A 24,753-nucleotide genomic window follows, 5' to 3' on the forward strand; every position below is an offset into this window, starting at 1 on the left:
TGATTCAGTGCAAGAGGTCAAGGATTTGACCACTGTAATACAGTGGAATTGCAGAAGCATTATTCCTAAACTAGATCAGTTTAAATTTTTAGTTCACAGCTCTAACTGTGATGTATTTTCTCTCTGTGAAACATGGCTTTCTTCAGCCGATGAGCTGAATTTCCACGATTTCAACATTATTCGCCTCGATCGAAATGACTCGTTTGGTGGCGTACTATTGGGGATTAAAAAATGTCACTCCTTCTATAGAGTCACTCTCCCATCGATGACAGGCATTGAAGTTGTTGCTTGCCAGACACAAATCAATGGCAAAGACCTCTGCATTGCTTCGATATATATCCCTCCCAGAACTACGGTAGGCCGCCATCAGTTCTTTGATACTATCGAGGCAATGCCGGAGCCGCGGGTAATCTTAGGTGATTTTAACTCCCATGGAACAGCATGGGGATCACTCTACGATGACAACCGTGCCACTTTGATTTATGATCTGTGCGACAACTTCAAATTGACAGTTTTGAATACTGGGGAAGCAACCAGAATAGCCAACCCTCCTGCACGGGCAAGCATGCTAGACATATCTCTATGCTCTTCTTCGTTATCCCTGGATTGCATGTGGAAGGTAATCCAAGATCCCCACGGTAGTGATCACCTACCAATAATTTTATCGATCGCTAATGAATCAAGCTCTCGTGAGTCAGTCAATATTTCGTATGACCTCACGAAGAATATTGACTGGAGAACATTTGCGGAAATAATATCTGAAGCAATTGTTTCAATGCATGAACTTCCTCCACTCGAAGAGTATAACTTTATATCGAGTTTGATTTACGAAAGCGCACTTCAAGCTCAAAAGAAACGTGTACCGGCTACCACTTTCCGACGTCGTCCTCCATCACTTTGGTGGGACAAGGAGTGTTCAAAGGTCTACCTTGAAAAATCTTCCGCTTTGAAAAAATTCAGGAAAACTGGATTAGTGGAATGGTTTCTAAAGTACCAAGCTCTAGAAGCCAAACTAAAAGGTTTGATTAAAGCAAAAAAGCGTGGATATTGGCGGAAATTCGTCAATGGTTTGTCAAGGGAGACCGCTATGAGCACTCTTTGGAATACGGCTAGGAGAATGCGTGGCTGGAACCATATAAACGAAAGTGAGGAATACTCTGACCGTTGGATTTTTAACTTTGCGAGGAAGGTTTGTCCCGACACCGTTCCTGCACAAAACGTCGTACGCGACATTCCGCTCCAATGCGATTATGAGAATTTTTCGATGGTGGAATTCTCAATTGCCCTTCTCTCATGTAACAATTCAGCTCCGGGGTCGGACAAGATTAAATTCAACTTGTTGAAGAATCTTCCCGACCTGGCAAAACAGCGTTTGCTGAACTTGTTCAACAAGTTTCTGGAGCTGAATATTGTCCCGCATGACTGGAGACAAGTGAGAGTGATAGCCATACGGAAACCCAACAAGCCGACTTGCGATCACAACTCGTATAGGCCGATTGCAATGTTATCCTGTATTCGTAAATTGTTAGAGAAAATGATTCTACTTCGTTTGGACAAGTGGGTCGAAACGAACAATTTGCTGTCAAATACGCAGTTTGGCTTCCGCCGAGGTAGAGGGACAAATGATTGTCTCGCGCTGCTATCTTCTGAAATCCAAATCGCATTTGCTCGCAAAGAACAAATGGCTTCCGTTTTTCTCGATATCAAAGGGGCATTTGATTCAGTTTCCATGGAAATTCTCTCAGAGAAGCTTCATAATCGTGGACTTTCACCAATTCTTAACAATTTCCTGTACAATTTATTGTCAGAAAAGCACATGATTTTCTTTCATGGCAGCTCGAAATCTTCTCGTTACAGTTTTATGGGCCTACCACAAGGCTCCTGCCTAAGCCCCCTCTTGTACAGTTTTTACGTCAATGATATGGATGATTGTCTAACTAGAGACTGCACGCTGAGACAACTTGCAGACGATGGAGTTATTTCCATCACGGGTACTAATCCCGTCGTTCTGCAAAAGTCGTTGCAAGGTACCCTGAACAATCTGTTCACGTGGGCCCTCAAGCTGGGTATCGAATTCTCTACGGAGAAAACTGAAATGGTCGTTTTTTCTAGGAAGCACGAACCCGCCCAATTCCAGCTTCACCTATCCGGCAAAACGATCAAGCACTCGATGTTTTTCAAATACCTTGGTGTATATTTTGACTCTAAATGTACCTGGGGAATACACATTGCGTATTTGAAACAGAAATGCCAGCAAAGAATCAATTTTCTCCAAACAATTACCGGAACATGGTGGGGTGCCCATCCAGGAGACCTCATTCAGTTGTACAAAACAACGATATTATCAGTGTTAGAATATGGCAGTTTTTGCTTCCGATCAGCTGCCAGGATTCATATTCTCAAGCTGGAGAGAATACAATATCGTTGCTTGCGTATATCCATGGGGTGTTTGCATTCGACACATACGATGAGTCTCGAAGTTTTGGCAGGAGTACCCCCGCTTACTCTTCGGTTCACAGAATTATACTACAGATTTCTCATCCGTTGCAAGATCATGAATCCATTGGTGATTGATAACTTCGAAAATCTACTCCAACTGACTCCTCAGTCAAGTTTTATGTCTATATACCATGAGTACCTTACCCACGACGTGCACCCTTCACCAGGCATCTCCAACCAAGTTTGCTTCCCATACTTCTGCAATTCCTCTGTCATTTTTGATCTGTCCATGCGACAAAAAATCCATGGAATCCCAGATCACCTACGCTCCGATTCTATTCCGCCGATATTTTCGGCAGAATATGGGAAAGTTGGATCTGATAAAATGTTCTTTACTGACGGTTCATTCATAAACGAGTCCACTGGCTTCGGCATCTTCAATGAAAATTCTAGTGCCTCTTTCAAACTCAAAGATCCTTGTTCCGTGTATGTCGCTGAACTGGGTGCGATATATTACGCATTAGGGATCATTGAAACATTGCCCATCGACCACTATTTTATTTTTTCAGACAGTCTCAGCTCAATAGAGGCAATCCGCTCAATGAAGGTTGATAAACGCTCATCTTATTTCCTAACTAGAATAAGACAACTATTGAGTGTTTTGGTCGAAAAATTATTCAAGATTACCTTAGTATGGGTTCCCTCTCATTGCTCGATTCCGGGGAATGAGAAAGCGGACTCGCTAGCTAAGGTGGGCGCTGTAGAAGGCACACTTTTTGAAAGACAAATTGTATATAATGAATTTTTCCACATTCCTCGTCAGTATACGCTCGTAAGTTGGCAGCGCATGTGGAGTGGTGATGAGTTCGGTCGTTGGTTACACACGATTATCCCAAAGGTCTCGACGAGTGCATGGTTCAAGGGATTGAATGTAGGTCGTGATTTCATTCGCGTGATATCTCGGCTTATGTGCAATCACTACAACCTAAACGCGCATCTCTATCGCATTGGGCTCGCAGCAAACAATCTTTGTGATTGTGGCGATGGCTACCACGACATCGAGCATGTTGTCTGGTCGTGTATCCGGTTCCATGCTGCTCGCTCTCAGCTCTCTAGAGCACTGAGAGCACAAGGCAGACAATCGGATATCCCCGTCCGGGATATCTTAGGTAGCCGGGATCCTGATCTTCTGCTTCATCTATACCTGTTCCTCAGAAACGCCGATGTCAACGTTTAATGATGTTTCCTTCGTTGTGTCCCCGTTTCATATCCCTCCTATCCGATCGATAAACTTTTACTTAGTCGCGGCAATACATACATACACTCTTTACAGATGCACGGGCCGAAGGTTGTGCAGTCCACTGATTATTCAACAAGAGCCAAAGGTTGTACCGCTCATGACAACTCTACACGAGCTGATGATTGCGCCGCCATTCTATCCTGGATTCCTTGAGTCGAGAAAGACGCACCACGCTAGATATGGGGTACAGACTAAGGGGGCGTTGCTGATTAATGGTCAGCTGCATCCCAATAGGAAGTATCCCGTGTCGGGCACACGTACAGAGCATCGAAGACTGCGACATACCAATTATGAGAACACTTGTAATACTAACCTCGAGTCAACCGCGAGTAATCGGTTACATATTACTAACATAGTCTAAGCAAACATTGTCAAAATATTGAACTCCCGGCCCCGTTAGGCTGACGCCATATGAGCCTTAATAAAATATATATTTTGGATAAAAAAAAATAAAAATGAAACCCAAATTTCTGCATGACTTAAGAATCAAATTTAGGAGGGGGGGAATTGCCATACAAATGAAACACAAATTTCTGCATAACTCGAGAACTATTCAAGCAAATGGAACCAAATGTGGCATGTAGAGGTTTCAGGGGGCAAGAAGTGTTTTTTTTTCACTGTTGAAAGGAACGGTCTAGTCGAAAGAAAGATTTATTATTTATAGATTTTATTAAAATCCAACGATTAAAAATTTGCTACTTAACGAAAAATTGGCCATGTTCGTCGGGAATTACTAGAACGGTCAAACTCATCTAAAGATGAAGCCGAAAATTTCAAAGCGATTCAAGCTCGACAAAAGTTATGAGTACTTTTTGTTAGAGATATCAAGACTCCGTAGAAATTTGAAGGCCGTTGAAATTAATGTAATCGTAGTAACATAGTAATACGCGTCGCTGAGGATTGTTATTAGTTGCTAGGAGATAGAATAAAATTTTCATTCCATTGCAAGCATTCAGCTGAACAAGTCGTTATGGGCCCAGGCAAATGGCCGTAACCGAAGTTTGGAAGTAGTTCTATTTTAACTGAAGCATCAATCTCAAGAAGTGTATCAAGTTAGAAGGAGTATCCGAAATAGTTCTAAGTCAAGGTGTCTCGGAACAATCCTAGTATCGGAGATGGGGCGAACGGAGCTACAGCTGGACCAGGAAGCGTTCGAGTTGGCGGAGGTCCCGTGGCGTTGCCGGCTATCGAAAAGTTACGTGGAAGGGAAAACTTCACGACGATGCGGATGATTTTGATCCGTTAAGGATGTTGGGAAGCCGTTAATGCTGAAACCGATGAAGCACAAGCAGCGGTGCCAGCGGATATGAAGCAACGGGCATTGGCAACCATCTGTCTTAGTTTGGAAAGCTACAACTATAGTTAGGTGCTGGACGCGGCCGATGCACAAGCTGCCTGGAAGAAGCTTGAAACGCCGTTCCAGGATAGCGGACTGAATCGGAAGATTGGATTGTTATGAAAATTCACCTCGATACGTCTTGTTAACAGTTCCAGTGTAGAAGCCTATGTTGATGAGCTGATGAGCACAAGTCACAAGCTAGCGTCAGTGGGATTCAAGGTTGATGATTCCTGGTTGGCTGCAATGTTGCTCATGGGCTTGCCGGAGCAGTATGAGCCAATGATAATGGGACTGGAGGCGTCAGGTATTGCGCTGACAGCGGATGTAGTGAAGTCCAAGATACTTCAGGATGTGAAGATCGAACGGGGCGCAATGAATTGCAGTGACGAAGATGCTTTGTATGTCAAGCAGGGTTCCAGAAGGTTCAAGCCAACAACGGTGAAAGCGAAGGTCGACGAGAAAACGTACTTCAAGTGTCAAAAACCGGGTCACTTTGCTGCCAAGTGTCCGGAAAAGCAACAGCAACCGAAGCCGAGGAAGAACAAGGGTCTGTGTTCCATTTTCGCCATGGGAGACGCGATTACCAGTGAATGGTATTTTGATTCGGGTGCCACTTGCCACATGGCAAGGTGAACCATGATGACGGAATGGCGAACAATACCAGCATGACGGCCGTAGTGAAGGGTACCGTCGTTTTTAACAGTGACGATGGTCGAATCGATGTCAGCGGAGTACTGAAGATCCCGGAATTAGCTACAAATTTGCTATCCGTAAGTAGCATCTGCAAAAAGGGAAAACCGTTGTATTCACCAAGGACAAATGTGAAGTTCGGAATTAAGACGGCGATCTGGTTATCACCGGTATCGAGGAAGGTGGCCTGTACAGAGTCAATCGATCGGAGAAATCACTTCTGGTAAGCGGACATCTTCACGAAGGTGGGCTGAAGAAGCTAAAACAAACTGTGGACGGAATCAATTTTCAAGCCGGGACGTTGAAGAATTGTGTTGCCTGTCTGGAGGGCAAACGTGCGAGGCGTTCGTTTCCTAGCAGCGAGTCACGAGCTGAGGAGCTGTTGGAGTTGGTACACTCCGACCTTTGCGGTTCAGTAGAGGTTCGTTGGGTGGAAGTCGTTGTTTTGTAACATTTTTGGACGACGCGAGCAAGTGCGTGGCGGTTTATTTTTGAAGCACAAAAATCAAGCACTGGGGGCGTTCAAATCGTTCAAAGCCAAGGTAGAGAGAGAAACGGGTAAGAAGCTGAAAATCCTGCGTTCAGACAACGGAGAGGAATATGTGAATGCAGATTTCCGGAAGCTGTTGCAGTCGAACGGGATTCGTCATCAAACTACGTGCCCGAATACGCCTGAGCAGAACGGGGCGGCCGAGAGGATGAACCGCACGTTAGTAGAAAAAGCGCGATGCATGCTCAACGATGCAAAGGATGGAAAGGAGTTTTGGGCAGAATCTATTTCGACTGCTGCTCACGTGGTGAATCGTTGTCCTACACGTTCCCTGAAAGACAAAACGCTGGAAGAGGCGTGGACTGGGGAAAAGCCGGATCTTAGGCATCTTAAGATGTTTGGTTCAAGAGTTATGACCCTGATTCCGAAGGCGAAAAGGAAGAAAATCGATCCCAAATCCGAAAAGGGGATTTTCGTTGGTTATTGGGAAGACACAAAAGGCTATCGGGTGTATGATTCTGAGAAGGGCTGTTTCCGCATCAGCCGAGACGTCGTAGTTCTGGAGGAAGGTGTTATTTGTGAGGTGGAACAACCAGTGAAGTCGGTGGAGTTTATGGAGCTTTGTTAGGACGAGTTCCGTGACCATCCTGCGTGTGGTACAGTCGAGCCTGTGCATGTAGAGTGGCCACCCATTCGGGAAAAGCGGGAAATGCGGGAAAAAGTCAGGAATCAAAATCCATCGGGAAAAATGCGGGAAAATGTCGGGAATTGCTTCGTGAAGTCGAGATTTCTTTGCTCAATGTTTTTTTTCAGCGCTTTAAACTGTTACTTATGTATTTAAGCGCGTCAAAACATCGCACGAAATGCAACAAATTTGTTTTTTGGCATACCAAGATGAAGAACGTCTTGTTTTATTGAAATTTGTTTCGAAATTGGTCGGTGTTCAGTCAGACCGGACCATGTGACATTTTCATGATTTCGAGAAAAACGAGTTTAAAGTCGGAAGTAAAATATACGTGATTTGTTTTTGAGTTTTAGGTTACCTTAGCATCATTTTCTTAGTTCAAAAACAAAATCCAGATGTCTCACCGATCGTTTACGTTTTGCGTTAGATCGCCAATTGAGGTTGATGTTGTTTTTTGAAAAGCTGGGAACAAACAATATGTTTTTTATGGTTTTCTGGAGGATTAGGCATAAAAACATCGTTTTATGAAGAAAAGTGAAAATTTGTCAAACAAAAAGTGACATGGAATAACCATGCGTAGAACGGCAGTATTGTTCCCAGAAATATTAGCTACTCTCTAACAATACTGTGATGTATGGTAATTGCAAAAAAAAATTCATGCCCAAATCAGATAACTTGTTGGCTTCCTATACGTACATGGTCCACTCTGACTGAACAAATGAAAGTCTTTTTAAGACTTGGTAAAGTCGTGTATATCAGTGATCAGATAATATGAAAGCCATGACCAAAACAAAAGATCAAGTGCCTACCTGTCACTGACAAATTTCAGGAAACTCTATAGAACTCTATTACTGACAGCAATGGATAACCGTAAATACACTCGAAATGCACTGCAGTGCATAAAACTTTCTAGAATCCGATGATCCCCTGACACAGAAAAGTCCTAAAAATCAATGAGAAAATCTTCCATTTCCCCGTTTTCAACAACACGCGACTTTTTGTGACGTTTTTACATTTGCCATGGTTAATAGCACATGGTCCTAGAGTTGAAAGTTTAACTGGATTTCTAATAACGCCTCATAATATGATTAATTCACATTCTCTTCTTTTATAGCTTTCTTATGGCATCCAATAGTAGCTTTAATATCTTTGAATAAAAGGAGTTGATAGTGTAGAATGTAGATCCAATATATAGTTCGAAACAAAGCCTTAAAATAAATCGAGGCTTTGGAGTAAAAATGGGACGCATTTTATAGAAAATAAAGACTCAGAGTCATTAAAAAGTGCTACTTCGTTTTATTTACTTCAACTTAATCTCTCATATGCTCCTATTCCTGCTAAGCACTTCTGTCCAGTGTTATTTTAACAAGACAGGTTTTCTTTGTAGTTTTATTTGCGATAGTTAATGAAATCCACATATCTTACTGAATCACATAATAAGCTTTGAAAACATGATCGCTTAATTTTTGTTATATTTTGTTCATTGTTCAGGCATGTGGATAAGATTTGATTGAAGTAACTTAATTACTTAATTTGACTCGCATTGGATTAATTGTAGGATTTCGATTGCATAGAAGAGTCGCATTATGGATTTTTGTTTCAACTCAGGAACTGATCATAGAGGGTATCCGGGACATGCTCGAAATATGTTTGGATGTGATCAATGAGGTTCTGATAAGTTATTCTAATAAATAAAACTTTTTGAATTCTGAGTAAGTAAAGGTGGGGTCCGTATTTCCTGAACCCTACATCCAACCCAAAATTTGTTGCTGAGATACACACCGTCCATTTTTTATCACATACGGAACTTGGAAACAATAAAGTAAAAAACTTCTTGCAATTCGGGTTTTAAAAAACATTTTTTAACTAACACCACAATATTATTAAATTTAAATTTTTGAGAGTCGGGAATATCGTGAAATCATGCGGGAAAAAGTCGGGAATTCTGAAACTGAGATCGAGTAGCCACCCTGTGAATGGTGCTGGAGTTGTCTGTTGTAATTGTGATGATATTGAGCCAGCGGAAGAAGCGATTGGTGTCGATAGTTCGTTCAGCGAAGAGGATGCCGTTGCCGATCATGCGCTCCCACCGCAACTAAATAGACCAGCTGACGAAATGCAGCAGGAGTTGAGGCGCAGCGGTTGGGAGCACCGTTGTCCAGGCAAATACAGTGATTTTGTTATTTACAGTTCATTTCCTGGCGGTGTTCATTCTCCTCAGTTAGCCTGAAACACGACGAGCGATGAGGATATAATGAATGATCCGACGAGCTACGAAAAGGTTCTGCGACGACCCGACCGATATCGCTGGATGGTGGCGATGCGCGAAGAGATCGCTTCCCTTAGTGAGAACAGGACGTGGGTGCTCGCAGATCTGCCTGAAGGGCGGAAAGCAATCCGGAACAAATGGGTGTTCCGAACGAAGAAAGGTCCCGACGGGAGGACTCAGAGATACAAGGCCCGACTCGTGGTGAAGGGCTGCTCTCAACGACCTGGTCTGGATTACAACGAATTGTATTCTCCGTTCGTGCGATACGCGATCGTCCGATACTTGATGGCTTTGGCAGTGCGGTACAATTTGGACATCGACCAAATGGATGCAGTCGCAGCTTTTCTTCAGGGCGAGCTGAAGGATGAGGAGATTTATATGCTGCAACCAGAAGGGTTCGCAGGGGAAAACGGAAAAGCGTACAGCCTCAATAAGGCGCTGTATGGCCTGTATGGAACGCGCAATTGAATGAGGTGCTGCATGAGTTCGGACTGAAGCGGTCGAGGGTAGATCCCTGCTTGGTCTGGTATGTTCATGAGGATAAAATGATGTTTGTGACCATCTACGTGGACGACCTCTTGATTTTTACAAACGATCGGAAGCTGATCAAGAAACTGAAGGCTCATCTGCACTATATCGAAGATATCATCGATCGTTTCGGTATGGCCGAGGCTCACCCAGTTGCAACACCTACAGATCCTACCATCAAGTTGGACAAGTCGATGGCACCGAAGACGGAATCCGAAACGCATGAAAGGAATTCAGTTCCATACAAAGAAGCAATCGAGTGTTTATCTTTCGCAGCTCAAGTCACTCGACTGGATATTGCTTTCGCCCTTAACGTTGTGAGCCAGTACAGTGCTAACCCTGGCCGTCCACACTGGGAAGCGGTGAAAAGGATAATCCTGTACCTGAAGGGTACAACCACGAAGAGATTAGAGTACTTGGCAAGCGGTCCAGCGGAAATAGTTGGTTACCGCGATGCCGATTGGGGAGGAGATACGGATGACCGGAAATCCACGACCGGTTATGTTTTCTTGATGCAGGGAGGAGCGATCTCATGGAACGTCAAGAAGCAACCAAACATTTCATCTGTGTTTCGGAGCGTACTCATTCGCCAGAGCGCGTGTGTGCACAAGAAGTGGGAGCTCAACTGGGTACAAAAATCTTGTTGCACATCAGCACCGAGTTGCATTCTGAAGACTGATAATAGCCTACAAAATGATGTCGTTAAACTAAGCTATATGCCTACAACTGAACAGCCAGCTGACGGGTTCACAAAACCGATGACTGTTCAAAAGCAACGGAAGTTCCGAATGTTAACAGGCGTCGCGGATAAGGGAGGAGTAATGTAATCGTAGTAGCATAGTAATACGCGTCGCTAAGGATTGTTATTAGTTGCTAGGAGATAGAATAAAATTTTCATTCCATTGCAAGCATTCAACTGAACAAGTCGTTTTATTCATTTGCTCTGCAATAGAAATTAATTCTAATGATGCCATTAATGAGATTGCATTGGATGTGTTACAGTTCATCATGAAGTGGAACTTTCAAGAATCGGTTCCAAATCTCACAGTGAATTTGAAGATGTTTCTAACAGTATACGTTTCTCTAGCATCTTGTGGAGAGGCTTATCAGAGTTGAAATCAATTAAAAAATTGCGGTCAACGATGGGTTAGACATGGGCGTGAAGACTTTGTGATTTCTTGTTCGTCCTATTTAATATTATAATAAATACGTTTCTTGTTCAGATAAGTTTGATTTTTCAATCGAAAACAAAACCTAAGTATTGTGGCGGGTTACCAGGGTGTCACCCGGCCACGCTACGCCACTGGGTCCAACAAACTCCGACCCCGTACGAAGTGTACCATGTACAAATCCCTAATTCGACCGGTTGTTCTCTATAGGCACGAAGCATGGACGATGCTTGAAGATGATCCACAAACACTTGGTGTTTTAGAACGGCGCAGCCATGCATCGGGTTTATTGGCGAAAAGTTGTGAATCAGATCTAATCTCTCCATGAGATGTGGAATCATTGTAAATAAATAAAAAAAACATTAGATACCGCATCACTAAAATGACTATAACTCGGTTAATAATGAGATTTTCGAAAAAAGTCCCTATATTCTTGAATGCTTAAACATCAGAAATATGACATTTTTCTTTCAAATTTACTTGAATATACTGGCTTAATGAACTCGGACAATCATAAACGATCAATTAAAGACATACAGGTTTATTAATTAGCTAAACTTTACATTTCATCTGGCCTGCCCTACACTCTATAACCACTGCTTTCCTCACTGGCTTTCTGTTCAGCGCATTTCAATCCACCGGTTTCAGAGTGATAAAACGTGACAAAATAAACACGACGGCAATTGTCGTCAGTACGAAACAAACCACGAACATGTAGAAACTTTCCTCGGTGAACACATCGGTAAAAGCAGGAATCTGATGGTACCAATTCTCAATGATTGCCATGTGGCCTCCTTTAAGTTTTTTGTCTGGCATGGTTCAAGTTCTATTGACTACGTTTCCACCGGATCCACCGGAGGAGCTCGATCGTCGTCTCCCTCTCTACCGCCGCTGTCCAGCTCCGGCTTTCTTCGCCAACTTGGTTGAAATGACGTTCGTGGCGACGGCTTCCTGTGGTGTCAGGCTGGAAATATGTTTGTTACAGAGTTGTAGCAGTTCAAGCGTTGACAGGTTTGCGCTGTTGAATTCAATCTTTTTTAATTTAGTCGCGGCTTGTGCAGAAGGAATCAATTGGAACACAATCGTAGGCAACCGGCGGTCACAGACTACTTCCGTTTTCAGCAGACAGGTTGGGTTGGTTTGTGTGATTCGGGGAGATGAAAGATGTTGGAGAAATTCTCTGGAATGAGACAAGACAACATTAATTGTAATATCGTTAAATAAAGTAATAAATAAAAATGTGTTTCTATCGAAAATTATTTGTATGACACTTGAAAGTCTACTCCATGAAATAAATTAATTTGTATTTATGCTTCTATCATTTCAGATCTCAGGGAAACACGCGAGAAAAACACATCCGTCAGTCTGGCGGAGATGTCTACAGAGCGGGAATTAACACCGGGTGGACCTCCGCAATTGCATCCACTCTCTTACTCAGATCTCGCCACACACATTCAGCTTAATGGTGTCGGAATAATGAGCAAAAATTTCAGCGGTATGTACAGCGAAAACAAATTCGAGTAGCCGAGTCGTGTGTGTATAGCAAAGTATTTTCGGGACCTGACTGTATTGTCTTAACTTTGGTTTGGGAATCTGGTACTTTTTCTATCTCAGTTTCGAACAACATATTTTGCCAAACTTTGGTGGAATTCTAAAGCACTAATCCTTACACATAAAATACACCTTGCTAATATTATTTGAATACGCCGAAGTTAGAGAATTTTCTTCCTGAATACAAGAACCGCACTTTCAACGAGGAAACTTATTTTCGATTTTGCATGGCAAATGTTGGAACATCTGACGTACGCCTGCGCACTTTTATCCCTGCCAAACTTCATTTCTCTCGAACTACATCTGAGCATATTATGTGAATTACCCTTGCTGGGATTTCCAAAGCAATTACCTGGCGGGCACGGCTTTCTCTTGGAACGGATCGAACGTTACCGTGATTCGACTGACCGCTTTTAGGTTTATCATTTTCAGCTGTTTACCAATGGCGGAGACGATTCCTCCCGACCGGGTAAACGTTCCGCTTCTAGCGATGGACATGGTGGTAGTTTTGGTTTTTATTTCTGTTGGGAGGTTTAACGTCCGATTTTACTGCGATGCTTTCATAACACACACTTTCGCCGCAGCGCAATTCCAGGAAAATTTGACAGCTCATAATGATATAACTCACCTGAGTCATGGGATTGTTGTGGTAGGAAACTCGTCTAATATAAGGAAAATGGATGGAGGTTTTTGTTCCGTTACAGCGGCACGCAGTAATGGTGCACTCAGAAAATTAATTAGTAAATGAGGCTAATTTTGCAAAATAAAACCAATCATTTCGAACTACTGGTGCATTTTTGCAAGGGTATGGAAACAAACGTAAAACGAAGTCTCATCTTTTTGACAGCTAAACATCAGCTCAATATTGATAATCGATGAGCTGGAAATATAATTTGTAGAGTTTGCGAGCGTAGTGTGCGTGATAGCTGAGTTTACATAACTACTTTTCAAATCGATTTTTGTGTTTACATTCAATTGCCTATCACATCCATGGAAAAAGGCTATCTTCAATAATTAAATTTAAATTCTACGATTAAGCAACATTTCATTGAAAAGCTGCTGCTCCGCTACGATTGTTTTCTGGATCTCTTTGTCCCTTAAATGATGGAAATAAGACATAATACAATTGTCATCTATTTAAAAACAATCAGTTGCATGATTTCATCAGTAATTTGGGTCATAACACAATTGAACTAGGGGTATTTTCAACTTTGCCATTTCCCACCAAACTGATATAGTGGTTCTCAGACTCTCGTCAAAAGTGATAATTTTTTCCATTATCGCAAAACCGTATCAGGCTCATATTTTTCTATTTTTTATTAGCGTGTCCATTTCCATTTAATGGTGGTTTGAAAAATCATTTTTTTTTTACTTTTTCCCAAAAAAGACTTTTTTCAAAACTTCATAACTTTTGAACTACTTAATTGAATTAGATGATATCATACCTGCGAAAAGATTGGTTTCCAGACGGATAGGTCTAGTCTCCACATGTTAAACATGTTAAATTTGCAAAATAATAATTCAAAATCGAAAAAACGGCTTTGCAAAATAATAATTCAAAAACGAAAAATAACACCTCTGATTTTCGGATATGTTATGTGAAAAAGCCTCAGCTTCTAAAAAATATAAAAAAAATATAGCACTCTCCATCTTTAACCGAGAAACTAATGAAAAACCAACTCAATCAAATTACAGCGTCCCTAACTTTTTCTAAAAAAAATATTACACTTACGGAAAAAAATAATGTTGTTTTTGTTAATATTGATTGTATTTGTTTTTTTTTTAAGTTTATCGGTTAAAGATAGAGGGCGCTGTAGTCTTTTTTTTTTCTTGAAAGCTGAGGCTTTTTACATAATATATACTAAAATCAGAGAGATTTTTTTTTCGTTTTTGAGTTATGATTTTTCAAAAATAACCGATGGTTCGAAAAAAACAATTTTTACCCCTTTTTCCACTACAAAAGTTCATAACTTTTGAACTACTGGACTGATTCAGATGACTGACATATCAAATTGAAGCTGATGTGTTAGTTTTCTTAGAAAATTATCACTGTTTAAAAAAAATGATTTTAGTTTTTGTAATTATTGATTGAGATTGTTTTTATAGTTTTCTCCGTTGAAGCTAGAAAGCGCTGTATTTTTTTTTCTGAAAAGCTGAGGTTTTTTCCATAATATAACCGGAAATCCGAGAGATGTTATTTTTCGTTTTTGAACTATTTTGCAAATTTAACATGTTTTGAGTCTTCGTTCAATATTTCTATGTAACTAGACTAGATTTATGCGACTAGAATCCAATATTCCCGTAAGTGTGATTTTTTCAAAAAAGGTTAGCTTATTGGCTTCGTTTTGATATGTAATTTTTCAAGAAGTCGCTTTTCGATAAAATGGTAAAAATGAATTTCGGACCACCGGTTAACATGAAAAATCATATCTCAAAAATGGAAGAAAGTCTTTCTGATATCAAGATATGTTATGTAAAAAAATCTCAGCTTTCAAGAATAAAAATTCAAAAATATATGGCGCCCTTGGATCCGAAACCATGTAAACTATGAAAAACAATTACAATCAATAATTACGAAAACAACGTCCGATTTTTTCTAAGTTTCATATTTTTTGGCACAAGCCTAGCTCATTGGATTCAATTTGGTATGTCGATCATCTGGATCGGTCCAGTAGTTCAAAAGTTAAATTCATTGAAAAAAGGGGTTAATTATCGTTTTTTGGACCATTGGTTAATTTAGAAAAATCATAATTCAAGAACAAAAAACAAAGCCTCTCTGATTTTTGGATATGTTACGTAAAAAATCTTCAGCTTACGAGAAAAAATATAGCCTCCTTGGTCTCGAGACCATGAAAACTATAAAAAAAAACAACTACAAAAAAATTATGAAAATCCTATCCAATTTCTTCGCAAGGGTTATTTTTTTCAGAGAAGACTAGCGCATTATCTCTAATTTGATATGTCGATTGTCTGAATCGGTGCGGCAGTTCAAAAGTTATGAATTTTAGAATTTTTTTTCGTTTTTAAGTTATGATTTATCAAAGTTAACACGTTTTCATTTTCGTTAGATATCCTATGGGACTGGGCTACATCTATGCAACTAGAACCCAATTTATACTCAGGTGTGGAATTTTCTTCACAGAAGACCAACTCATTAACTTCCAATTTATATATTGATCATCTGAATCGGTCCAGTAGTTTAAAAGTTAGAAATTTTTGAAAATAGTCATTTTTGGAAAAAAAGGGGAAAAGTTATTTTTTGATCCATCGGTTAATTTTGAAAAATCATAACTAAAGAACAAAACATAACGCCTCTCTAAACTTTGGATATGTTATGTAAAAAACCCTCAGCTTTCAAGGAAAAAATATTTAAAAAATATAGTGCCCTTGGTCCCGAGACCATGTAAACCATAAAAAACAAATACAATCAATATTTACAAAATCATAATCCAATTTTTTTACAAGTATATTTCTTCCAAAAGAGACTAGCTAGACTTTAATTTGATATGTTGATTACCTGAATCGGCCCAGTAGTACAAAAGTTATGGATTTTTGAAAAAAATCAATCTTTGGAAAAAAGTAAAAAAGGTCGATTTTTCGGACCACCCTAAAATGGAAATGGTCACCTTAATAAGAAAATATAAAAAATACGGGTTTTTTGGTTTGCAATAAAGAACAAAACTACCACTTTTCACGAAAATCTGTAACATTGAAATATTTGTTACATAGAAGTCTTTTTTTAAAATAAAAATATAACGCAAACCTCGAATTAGTCGTTTGTTCGATGATGCTTGTTGCTTCGTCAACGAAATGAAACTTCCGGAAATTTAACCCGTATATTTGAAAACTGCTCGAGGAACGGTAAATTATATGGGATTGGAATACACTCTCGTTATTCAAGTGACCATTTGTTCTCTCTCGAGCGGCATGATTTTTTTTAAAGTGTGTTCCACCTGAAACTGCGTCATTCGCACGTCTTCTAGGGCAGGGGTTTTCAGATATTTTTTTATAGTGGAACACTTTTTATAGCACAAACACTTGACGGAGCATCTGCGTTTTTTTAAATCAATCAAACAAATTCTATTTGCATTGACGTTACTAAACTGGGAACAGCTTTATTTCGGTTGCGCGTAGCAGTTACATGATCCAATGTGAACAAGGTAAATTTGCTACCCCAATGAAATTAAATTTAAAAAAAACATTTTTTCCAATGCGGGTTTTCAAGTTGAAGCATTTGCGGACCACCATTCGAAAATTCCTGTTCTAGGGAATTTTTGAATACAATTATCAAACTTTTGTGGCAAGCCATTTTTGATACATACGACAAATAGGTAGCATTTTCCCGTAATGTCCCTTGAAATAAGTTTTCACGTATTTCAGTGCCTGTGCACCCATTCTGTTCAATTTGATTTTATAATCCATTGATAGTACACGACACAGTGTAGTATTAGATGGCTTCAATAACTCATCATTTTTGATTACACTGAATTACAGAGCATAGATTTGAGATAATGATTTTTTATTGGCTCTGTGATTTTTGTCTTTCATGCGAATATTTAACAAAGGTTCTTCGACGTTCGATGCTCTATCTTTTTATACTTGTGAAACCTAAATTTGACAATTTATATTGCTAGAAAATTTTTCTCTATAGTTGGCTAATCGATATTTTATATTTTTGCCAATGCAGATTGCATTTGCATTTGATAACATTATTTAAAATAAATATTTATTTCGACATCATTGCTTTAAAATCAGGTAAGAGTTGAACAGTAAATTCTATGCTTCGTCACATCTTTTTAGAACCCATCACCATCATACAGTTCCGTTTTTTCACAGCGGCACATGTCGCAGATAAATTTCTGTCAGAGTTACCCCTTGACTGATGCACACCACAGGGCACTCGTCTAAACCCGTAAACGGGTACTACCTGCCAATCATCGTATTGGCTTCGAACAGAAAAATCTCTCCTCTTCGAACTTTTCGCGACGGGTCGAGCAGACGTGCGTTATTGTTTAGTGCAACGGAAAGTGCGAAAATTGGTCGTGTTAGTTTTGATTTTGTTCTCGCGAGTGCCTACTATTCGTTCATAGATATTTTGAGGTGTGATTAGAGACAGAAAATGTATCCCGTAGGACAACGTAAGTAGTGTCTGGAGGCATTTGAAAAAAGTGCAACATAGAATGGGACCTGTAAATAATCTTCCCCCATTTTTCCTGCTGTACCTGTGTTGGTGTGGTTGGTGTTTCTTCGGTGTGTGCGTGTACGTAGATGAAACAAAAAAAAGTCGGAACTCGCGCTGCGGCCAATGTACACAAGTTCTAGTAAAAAAAAAAGTAAATCGCAAACGCCGCTTGAGTCATTCTTGGACAAAGAATAGTGACAGATGATAACAATGTGAATTGTTAAATATATGCTTATGCTTTGTTGAATTCAAACAAACAAAAAATATGGACTGGCTTAGCTGATGTGTTTGCACGTTCCTTGCACTCTAATAAGTACTAACGTTTGATGTGTGTGTGCGTGTGTGTGTTCAACGATGTTAATTGTGTGTGCGTGTGTCCCTTTTGATCCATCTTCCAAATGAATAGGACTAGTAAAATGTCTTTAAAACCTTTCTGGCACCTGCGATCGGAGCATATTTGAGATTGTTTTTAGAAGCAAACATCCGGGAAAGCACAATAAACGTGAAGTAAACAGCTTTAGTTCGTTGGCTTTGACGAGATCATGCTTTTAGAAACCCATTGAAATATCGCTCTTTTGTGTGGTTGCTCGAACAATGCATTATACCAATACATAAAAGACACGGAATGTACAAATTGAAATATCAGCGGTAGTGCGAATTTGTAGTGTTCCTCCATCATGGGTATGAAACATAAGAATAAAGCAATAATCGAAAGAGCATAGACCGCTGGTTGCCTGCTTCTTTTGCACCTGTCATACAGATTACTGTTTGGAAATGAATAACGTGGGCTCTTCGATTTATTGTTCTCGTGAAATGGGTTCTGAAAGTCGAGAATGCTAAAATTTAAGAAATCTATACTCGCGACAGTTTAAAGAACAATGATTTTGTTTAAAACTTAATTGGTTGATCCACTCCATATTCTTCAAATTAGGCTACCTGTTAGTTGAGAGGTATTTCCTCGAGATAGGGACTACTGTTGCTTGAATGTGGATTCCGGGAAATTTTGGTTTAACCTAATATACCTGAATTCTTAAAGCTTGTTAACTGTTTATATCTAAATTAATTCTTTCTTCTTAAGGGGGTTCATCTTAACACATTGCGGACCGCTCACGAGATTTCTTGTGTTTCGTGTTCCGTCCGTTACGGATGGATCACGAAATAACCAGTGTTTTCTACACTTGAAGATTAAATCCTTGGTTTCCCAAGAATCTAACAAGGCCTACCGATGCTTCGCCTTCGTCTTATCCACATCGAAGGAAACGATCTCATTCGTGGAATCCGAATAGATGAAGCTTTCAAGTTTGCCGCAAAACGTGCGGTCCTTAATGTGTTAAGATGATTATCAATCACGTCGTTGAGTAAGTCACGCGAAATTCTGATACATAGTTACTCATCGCACATGTCATAGCGTGATTGTGAAATGTTCGTATTTTTTTTAACTTTGATGCTTTCTATCTCGGGCACCACAAATGTTTCATTCGTTGGTTTGAATAGATTGTTCATGAAATATAGCTAAACACAACGGACAAGTCAGTTGTCAATGGGGAACAATTTTAGTTAATGATGTCCGATTTTGAGAATTAATCTTTCATCAACTGAAAAAGAAGGGGAACGTATTTGACAGTACGTAATATTTATAAATACAGGGTGGACTCGAGAAGGAAAATGTAAGGTGAGAAGATTTTTAACAAACAAAATCTGTGACGTCACAAATTTTGTTTCAGCTATGTTATTTTTCTTATAATAAGAAAAGTATTGTTATTGAAAGTAAAAACAATCGGATATAAAAGAATGTACTATATTTTTTTCATAAATTAATGCTAACGTTCAAAATCATAAGGGCCCAAACGACATTTCAACATAAACGGAAAATTCAGTATTATTGAGGTGTTCTAAACTTGATCACAATTCAGTTTTATTTCTCGCCATTTGTGAAGTTTTTTGTGATTCTTAATGCTAGACTTATACGATCTTATACGTCGTTCAAAAAATAAGTTTCAGTGCCTCAGAAATCACGGAAAAGTAAAGTTAGGACAAAAAACAAGGTGATTTTCGTAATCTACGTTTTATTTTCTATTTTTCTACATAATCGCCGTAACGTTCGAGGTATTTTTCATAGCGTGGCACGAGTTTTTCTATTCCGAGCGAGAAGAGCATAGCGTCCAACTTTTTGACACTTCTTCGGTAGGTCGCCCCGCGCGCGCTTCATCAAACACCTCTTCTCGGCCTTTTTGGAACTCTTTTCGCCATCGGTTTACCATACACTGAACAGAATTCTCAATACTTATGGTAAAAACTTTGTAGTTCCAATCACTTTTAAAAAGAAAACACGCTTCAAATCGTAGCAGTTAGATACAGGTAAACTTTGATATAACGTACATTTCACTTTCAAAATTGTACGTTATATCGAAGCATAATCAAGTACTCACAAACGTAGTCTATAATACATTATTGTGTTGCTGTTTTAGTAAAGTTAATGAAGAACTTCAATCAGAAGACGAAGCCAGCCTTTCTCACGTTGTTTCCCTTCTTACTATTGATTAAAGCTTGATTCATTTGGAATCCGGAATCACAAAACTAGCTGTATTTCGGGATTGATTGAAGGTACAAAACTTGTTTTAGCATCACAATACAAATAATTCATTGTTCTATCAGAAAAAAAATATTGAAAAAAAATTTCCTTTACACTTTGGAAATGTGTACGTTATATCGAGTGACGTTATATCGAGGGTACGTTATTTTTTTTCCAAATGATGAATGTAATGCGAAACATTTTTTTTTGCAAATGTGTAATTCGTTTCTGTATATCCTCCTTCAACGTTATTTGTTGACAAATTCAGTTTGTACTATTTGAGTAACTGACTGGTATGCCTGATATGTGAACTTCCTATCTTCCTGGCTACTAATACAATCCAAGTTTGATACAAAAAGCCCGTAAATATTCGCACCTTCTATTCTCCATCTCGGGGCGGACTCGATTATATACAGTCCCCGATTTCTTTTCACTGTATATAATCGAATCCTGTATATAATTCAATAAATCTAAGCATATTTTTCCTTTTTTTATATTAAGAAGGTTGTGTCCCATTCACCCGAAACACGTTTACCCGATGCATATTTATCCGAATGTAATACATACCCGAATGACATTCACCCGAATGGGTACTTTCGTATTAGCGTCACCGGAGCCGAAATACAATAGATAGCATTTTTAATTAAATTAAATTTATTCTGAGGTCAACGTAATGGAGACGTAATCCCCATCAATCGAGGATAAGGAACAGGCCCTAAGCCGCCGAGGTGACGCAATCCGAGTCGGTCGCCGATCCGTCGTCGGAAGTGGCGGCCTTTTGCAAACAAATCTGTGTTCCATCGATTGCTCGGTTAGTTTGAAACATAGGAGACGATCCTTTAGTTAGGTCCGACCGAGCGTTAGCGAGCGTCGGACGGCATACGTTTGCCCGGTTAAGTTTTGCTTTGAAGTATATGATTGATATTGCAGTGCAAAAATGAACCGGGCAAATGTATGCCGATTCATTCGTCTCTGGTCCTTTTACGTTTGGTATGATGACATCTTGGTTTTGAAGTCTGTGTTAAGCAAACACATTTCAGCCGGAACAAAAATGTCCCCGATATGCATATATTTGCAATGCCGATTTCCCCAGACACCTTGGTTTAGAAGTCTGTATTAGGTAAACACATTTCAGTTGGAACAAAAATACCTCAATTTTCCTTAGACACCTTGGTTCTGAAGTCTGTGTTGAGGAAACACATTTCAGCCGGAACAAAAATGCCCCCGATTTGCATGTATTTGCAATGCTGATTTCCCCAGACACCTTGGTTTAGAAGTCTGTATTAGGTAAACACATTTCAGTTGGCACAAAAATACCCCCGACTTGCATGAATTTGCAATGCCAGTTTCCTCAGACAGCTTGGTTCTGAAGTCTCTGTTGGGGAAATATATTCCAGTCGGAACAAAAACAACCCCGACATTCATGTATTTGCTATGCCGATTTCTCTAACGCTGCTTGGTTTTGAAGTCTGTGTTAGGGAACACATTTCGGTGAGAACATAAATTCCCATACTTTCATGTATTTGCAATGCCGATTTCCCCAAGGCTGCTTGGTTTTGATGGCTTTGTTGGGGAAATCGTAAATCGGGCCAATCAAAACAAGGTAGTTAGGGCGTTTAGATAACGCTTAACATTTTACAGTTATTCAATTGTTTACCTAATGAAAAATAACATTTTATTAATTGCGATAGAAGCGTAGAAATATTCCGTATTAAATGATGCAAACGTCTTTCTGATCCAGTAAGAAATGTTTGTGTTATAAACATTCGGAATCTTTCATTTTTCCTGCATGTTCTGTGTTCAGGTTTTCATTTTACCCCCCATATACTCCGGTTAGACGTAGTCCCACGTCAAAACATGATTTTAGACTCCCCCCTCCCACACCGTGGACAAGCGTGGACATTTACTAAACCCCTCCATTCTTGTCCACGTGGACATTTTTTTGCATTTTCTCGGATAAAAGAAATAATTGAATTGCGCCTTTATTTAATTTTATATTACCGGAACTGTAACATTAATCTTGTTTTATCTTGATTTTAATATTAATTCAAACGACTTTGTAAAAAATAAAGCAAATTGGTTTCATTAGAAGTCGTGTTTTTCTGTCGTTTGAGTTTTCCACTAACATTACTCAAGCATTTATTCGTGTAACTCTTCGGTTTCTTCCAAACTCCATTTATGTGGTCTTGATTTGTCTGTTGTTGATTTTTGGCTTTTTTTAAAACATCACTTATAGGTTTCGAACAGATTATTTTAAGATTCGGCACATTCTATCATTATATATGTTATGATATCTTATCACAAATTCTAATAGCAACTGATTCTTGGAGAATCATAGCTTGGAAGCCCACTGTCTGATTAAAATACGATTTTCGACAAAGCTTTTGGAGAATCAAAAACCATTATATTAAAAAAGATAGCAGTTTGCTGGGAAAGAGTGAATCGAAAAGCAGTATGGTAATATAAATTTATTATTTGCGTACGCAATCATTATTTTATTGCGTACGCAATGAAAATCCTCTCATGAGTCGACTGAACTGCTCAACTGCCCAAAACATAGCGGTATTTCAAGTCCTGTTACAATTTGAAGGAAGAAGGTCTAACCAACTCGACTAACTGAGCTTGAGTTTGAGCTTGGGTAGACTGTACACTTCGTAGTTGCACTTCATGATTGACCTGACCCGGCGAAATTGCACAGAGATCACACCGAATGACGCTTGGGAATAGCAAATCATTCTCATTGTGCAAGTTTCGGTGATTCGAACTTTGAATAGTCAATAACGACGCCGGCCACGTCCTCACAGTCACCAGTAGATCGGAGCAAAGGTAACTGATCCTAAAACTAACTCGAAAGTGGTTGCTCTTTCCAAACGGACCCCGGATTTGTCACCGAAAGACACGGAGAAAATGTCACGAGCTTTGCCATCCTAAATTCAAAAAACAAACGGTGGTTTGAGAAATGTCGAGTCACAAGTTGTATCGAACCGTAATGCGAAGTAAAATGTGGAAGCAAAGGAACGCTCAAGGATGCTCTCCGAGAATTTTCTGATGAAATACGATTGCATCGTTATGGATGATGTATCATAAGGCCGTTGTTTCCGGAAAGAGTACTGAACAAAAAAATTAATACCTCGTTAGATCTGAAAAGTGCCCAGGAAAACAGAAAATAAAAAATGGTCAAATTCTAGGAAAAGCTGCATACTGAAAAATGAACCTTTCGTAACTCCTGCAACAATAAACCAGGATTCTTTTTTTGAAAGGAGACCCTTCAGAAGATGTTGTCTTTTCCGACGTGAGCTCTACCCCTCATAAAGTTGTCCACGTTGTATGTAGACAGCCCCTTATGAGTTTCGTCGAATCTCCTGTTGATTAATAAGAGCAACCTGAAAAAAACAACAAAAAACCGAAGTAAAATGAGAAATTGTTATGAAAAAAATTAGAAAAAGATGTTAAAGATTTCGCTGTGTAATTTTTAGAAATTAATGTGAGCACAGTTGACATGCCGTCTTCTTTCTTTTTCGTATTGCTCTTTAAGGCTAAGAGATCATACAGAGATGAGCATGGGTTATGGAATATTCCGAAAATTAAGCAGGTAGTTTAAAAAAATATATAAAGCATAAATGTCATGAAAAGGTGAAAAGAATTGATAAGAAAAAAAAATGGTACTTGCGTATTTACCACAGCAGCGCTGTTTTTACCGTGAATTTATTATTTCGTGATGAAATGATCAATGTAATGGGGGTGAAGTCCCCATTTAGTGAGGATAAGAAATCGAGGCGGCACCAAGCCGCTGAGCTGACGCAATCTGACTCGGCGGCCTCTCGCAAGCAAGCCTGTGTTCCACCGATTGCCCGGTTTATTTGAAACATAGGAAACGATCCTTTAGACGGCATACGTTTGCCTGGTACATTACGTTTGCCCGGTTAATTATGCATGTCATGCATTTAGATTGCCTGGTTACAAACATGCATAGGTGTATGCCGTTCGACGCTCGGTCCCTCATCCTCGTTAGATGGAGCCTTCGCGCCCATTACAGTGATCTCAGAATAAATTTTATTACGAAAAAATATATTCATAATAAAAATTACACTTCAGTGCCATAATACGTATGTACCAAAATTGTGAACTTTCTTTTAAGTAAACGGGCTGCGCCATCCATATGAATGGATAAACCTCATAATACGTTATAAAACTGCATTCTTTTGCTTTCCATTATTTTGAAAAGGATTTTATCCAACGCCACTATTATTTATTTCAAATATAATCTTTATAAATCTTCATAATAATCCTTATACTCTTTATAATGAGTATAATCAGATATAAGTTTACAAATACTTCCTAATAATAAAATTTGCGTATTATTCGAATAAATCCTTCCTTCGGGGTAAGTGTCGCATTCGGGTAGATGTTACATTCGGGTTACTGTCGTATTCGGGTAAATGTTGCATTCGTGTAACTGTTACATTCGGGTAATTGTTGCATTCGGGTAAATGTCGCATTCGGGTAGATGCTACATTCGGGTATTTGCTACATTTGGGT

General features: G+C 39.4%; 3 protein-coding genes across 15 annotated transcripts in view; 1 reads left to right on the forward strand and 2 right to left on the reverse strand.

Moving 5' to 3' along the window:
* The window catches only part of LOC129770193 (protein argonaute-2), a 115,411-nt gene that overhangs the window by 55,749 nt on the left and 34,909 nt on the right, over positions 1 to 24,753 (forward strand). For 7 of the 13 annotated variants that reach the window (XM_055772865.1, XM_055772866.1, XM_055772867.1 and 4 more), the window contains exon 2: positions 12,237 to 12,404. In XM_055772865.1, the coding sequence (XP_055628840.1) occupies positions 12,284 to 12,404 (121 nt within the window). In that variant the 5' untranslated portion in view covers positions 12,237 to 12,283. Of the gene's footprint in view, positions 1 to 12,236; positions 12,405 to 17,419; positions 17,599 to 24,753 lie in introns of those variants that run through there. The other 6 variants (XM_055772875.1, XM_055772876.1, XM_055772877.1 and 3 more) reach the window with 2 other exon arrangements.
* Positions 11,435 to 11,725, reverse strand: LOC129770195 (uncharacterized). Its single transcript, XM_055772881.1, has one exon. It carries the CDS (start codon positions 11,723 to 11,725, stop codon positions 11,540 to 11,542), a length of 186 nt encoding a protein of 61 aa, XP_055628856.1. The 3' UTR covers positions 11,435 to 11,539.
* LOC129770194 (uncharacterized) lies at positions 11,792 to 13,073 on the reverse strand. Its single transcript, XM_055772880.1, has 2 exons — positions 12,813 to 13,073; positions 11,792 to 12,089 (listed from the first exon to the last, which is right to left on the reverse strand). Exons 1-2 carry the CDS (start codon positions 12,956 to 12,958, stop codon positions 11,792 to 11,794), a joined length of 444 nt encoding a protein of 147 aa, XP_055628855.1. The 5' UTR covers positions 12,959 to 13,073.

The sequence above is a fragment of the Toxorhynchites rutilus genome, chromosome 2 (assembly GCF_029784135.1).
Source record: "Toxorhynchites rutilus septentrionalis strain SRP chromosome 2, ASM2978413v1, whole genome shotgun sequence".
Taxonomy (NCBI): Eukaryota; Metazoa; Arthropoda; class Insecta; order Diptera; family Culicidae; genus Toxorhynchites; species Toxorhynchites rutilus.

Excerpts from the sequence above, each read along its gene's own strand:
- LOC129770195 (XM_055772881.1), bottom strand. The coding sequence starts at position 11,725 with ATGCCAGACAAAAAACTTAAAGGAGGCCACATGGCAATCATTGAGAAT.
- LOC129770194 (XM_055772880.1), bottom strand. The coding sequence starts at position 12,958 with ATGTCCATCGCTAGAAGCGGAACGTTTACCCGGTCGGGAGGAATCGTC. Across the intron at positions 12,090-12,812 it reads GAGAAAGCCGTGCCCGCCAG|AGAATTTCTCCAACATCTTT; the intron begins GTAATTGCTTTG and ends GTCTCATTCCAG.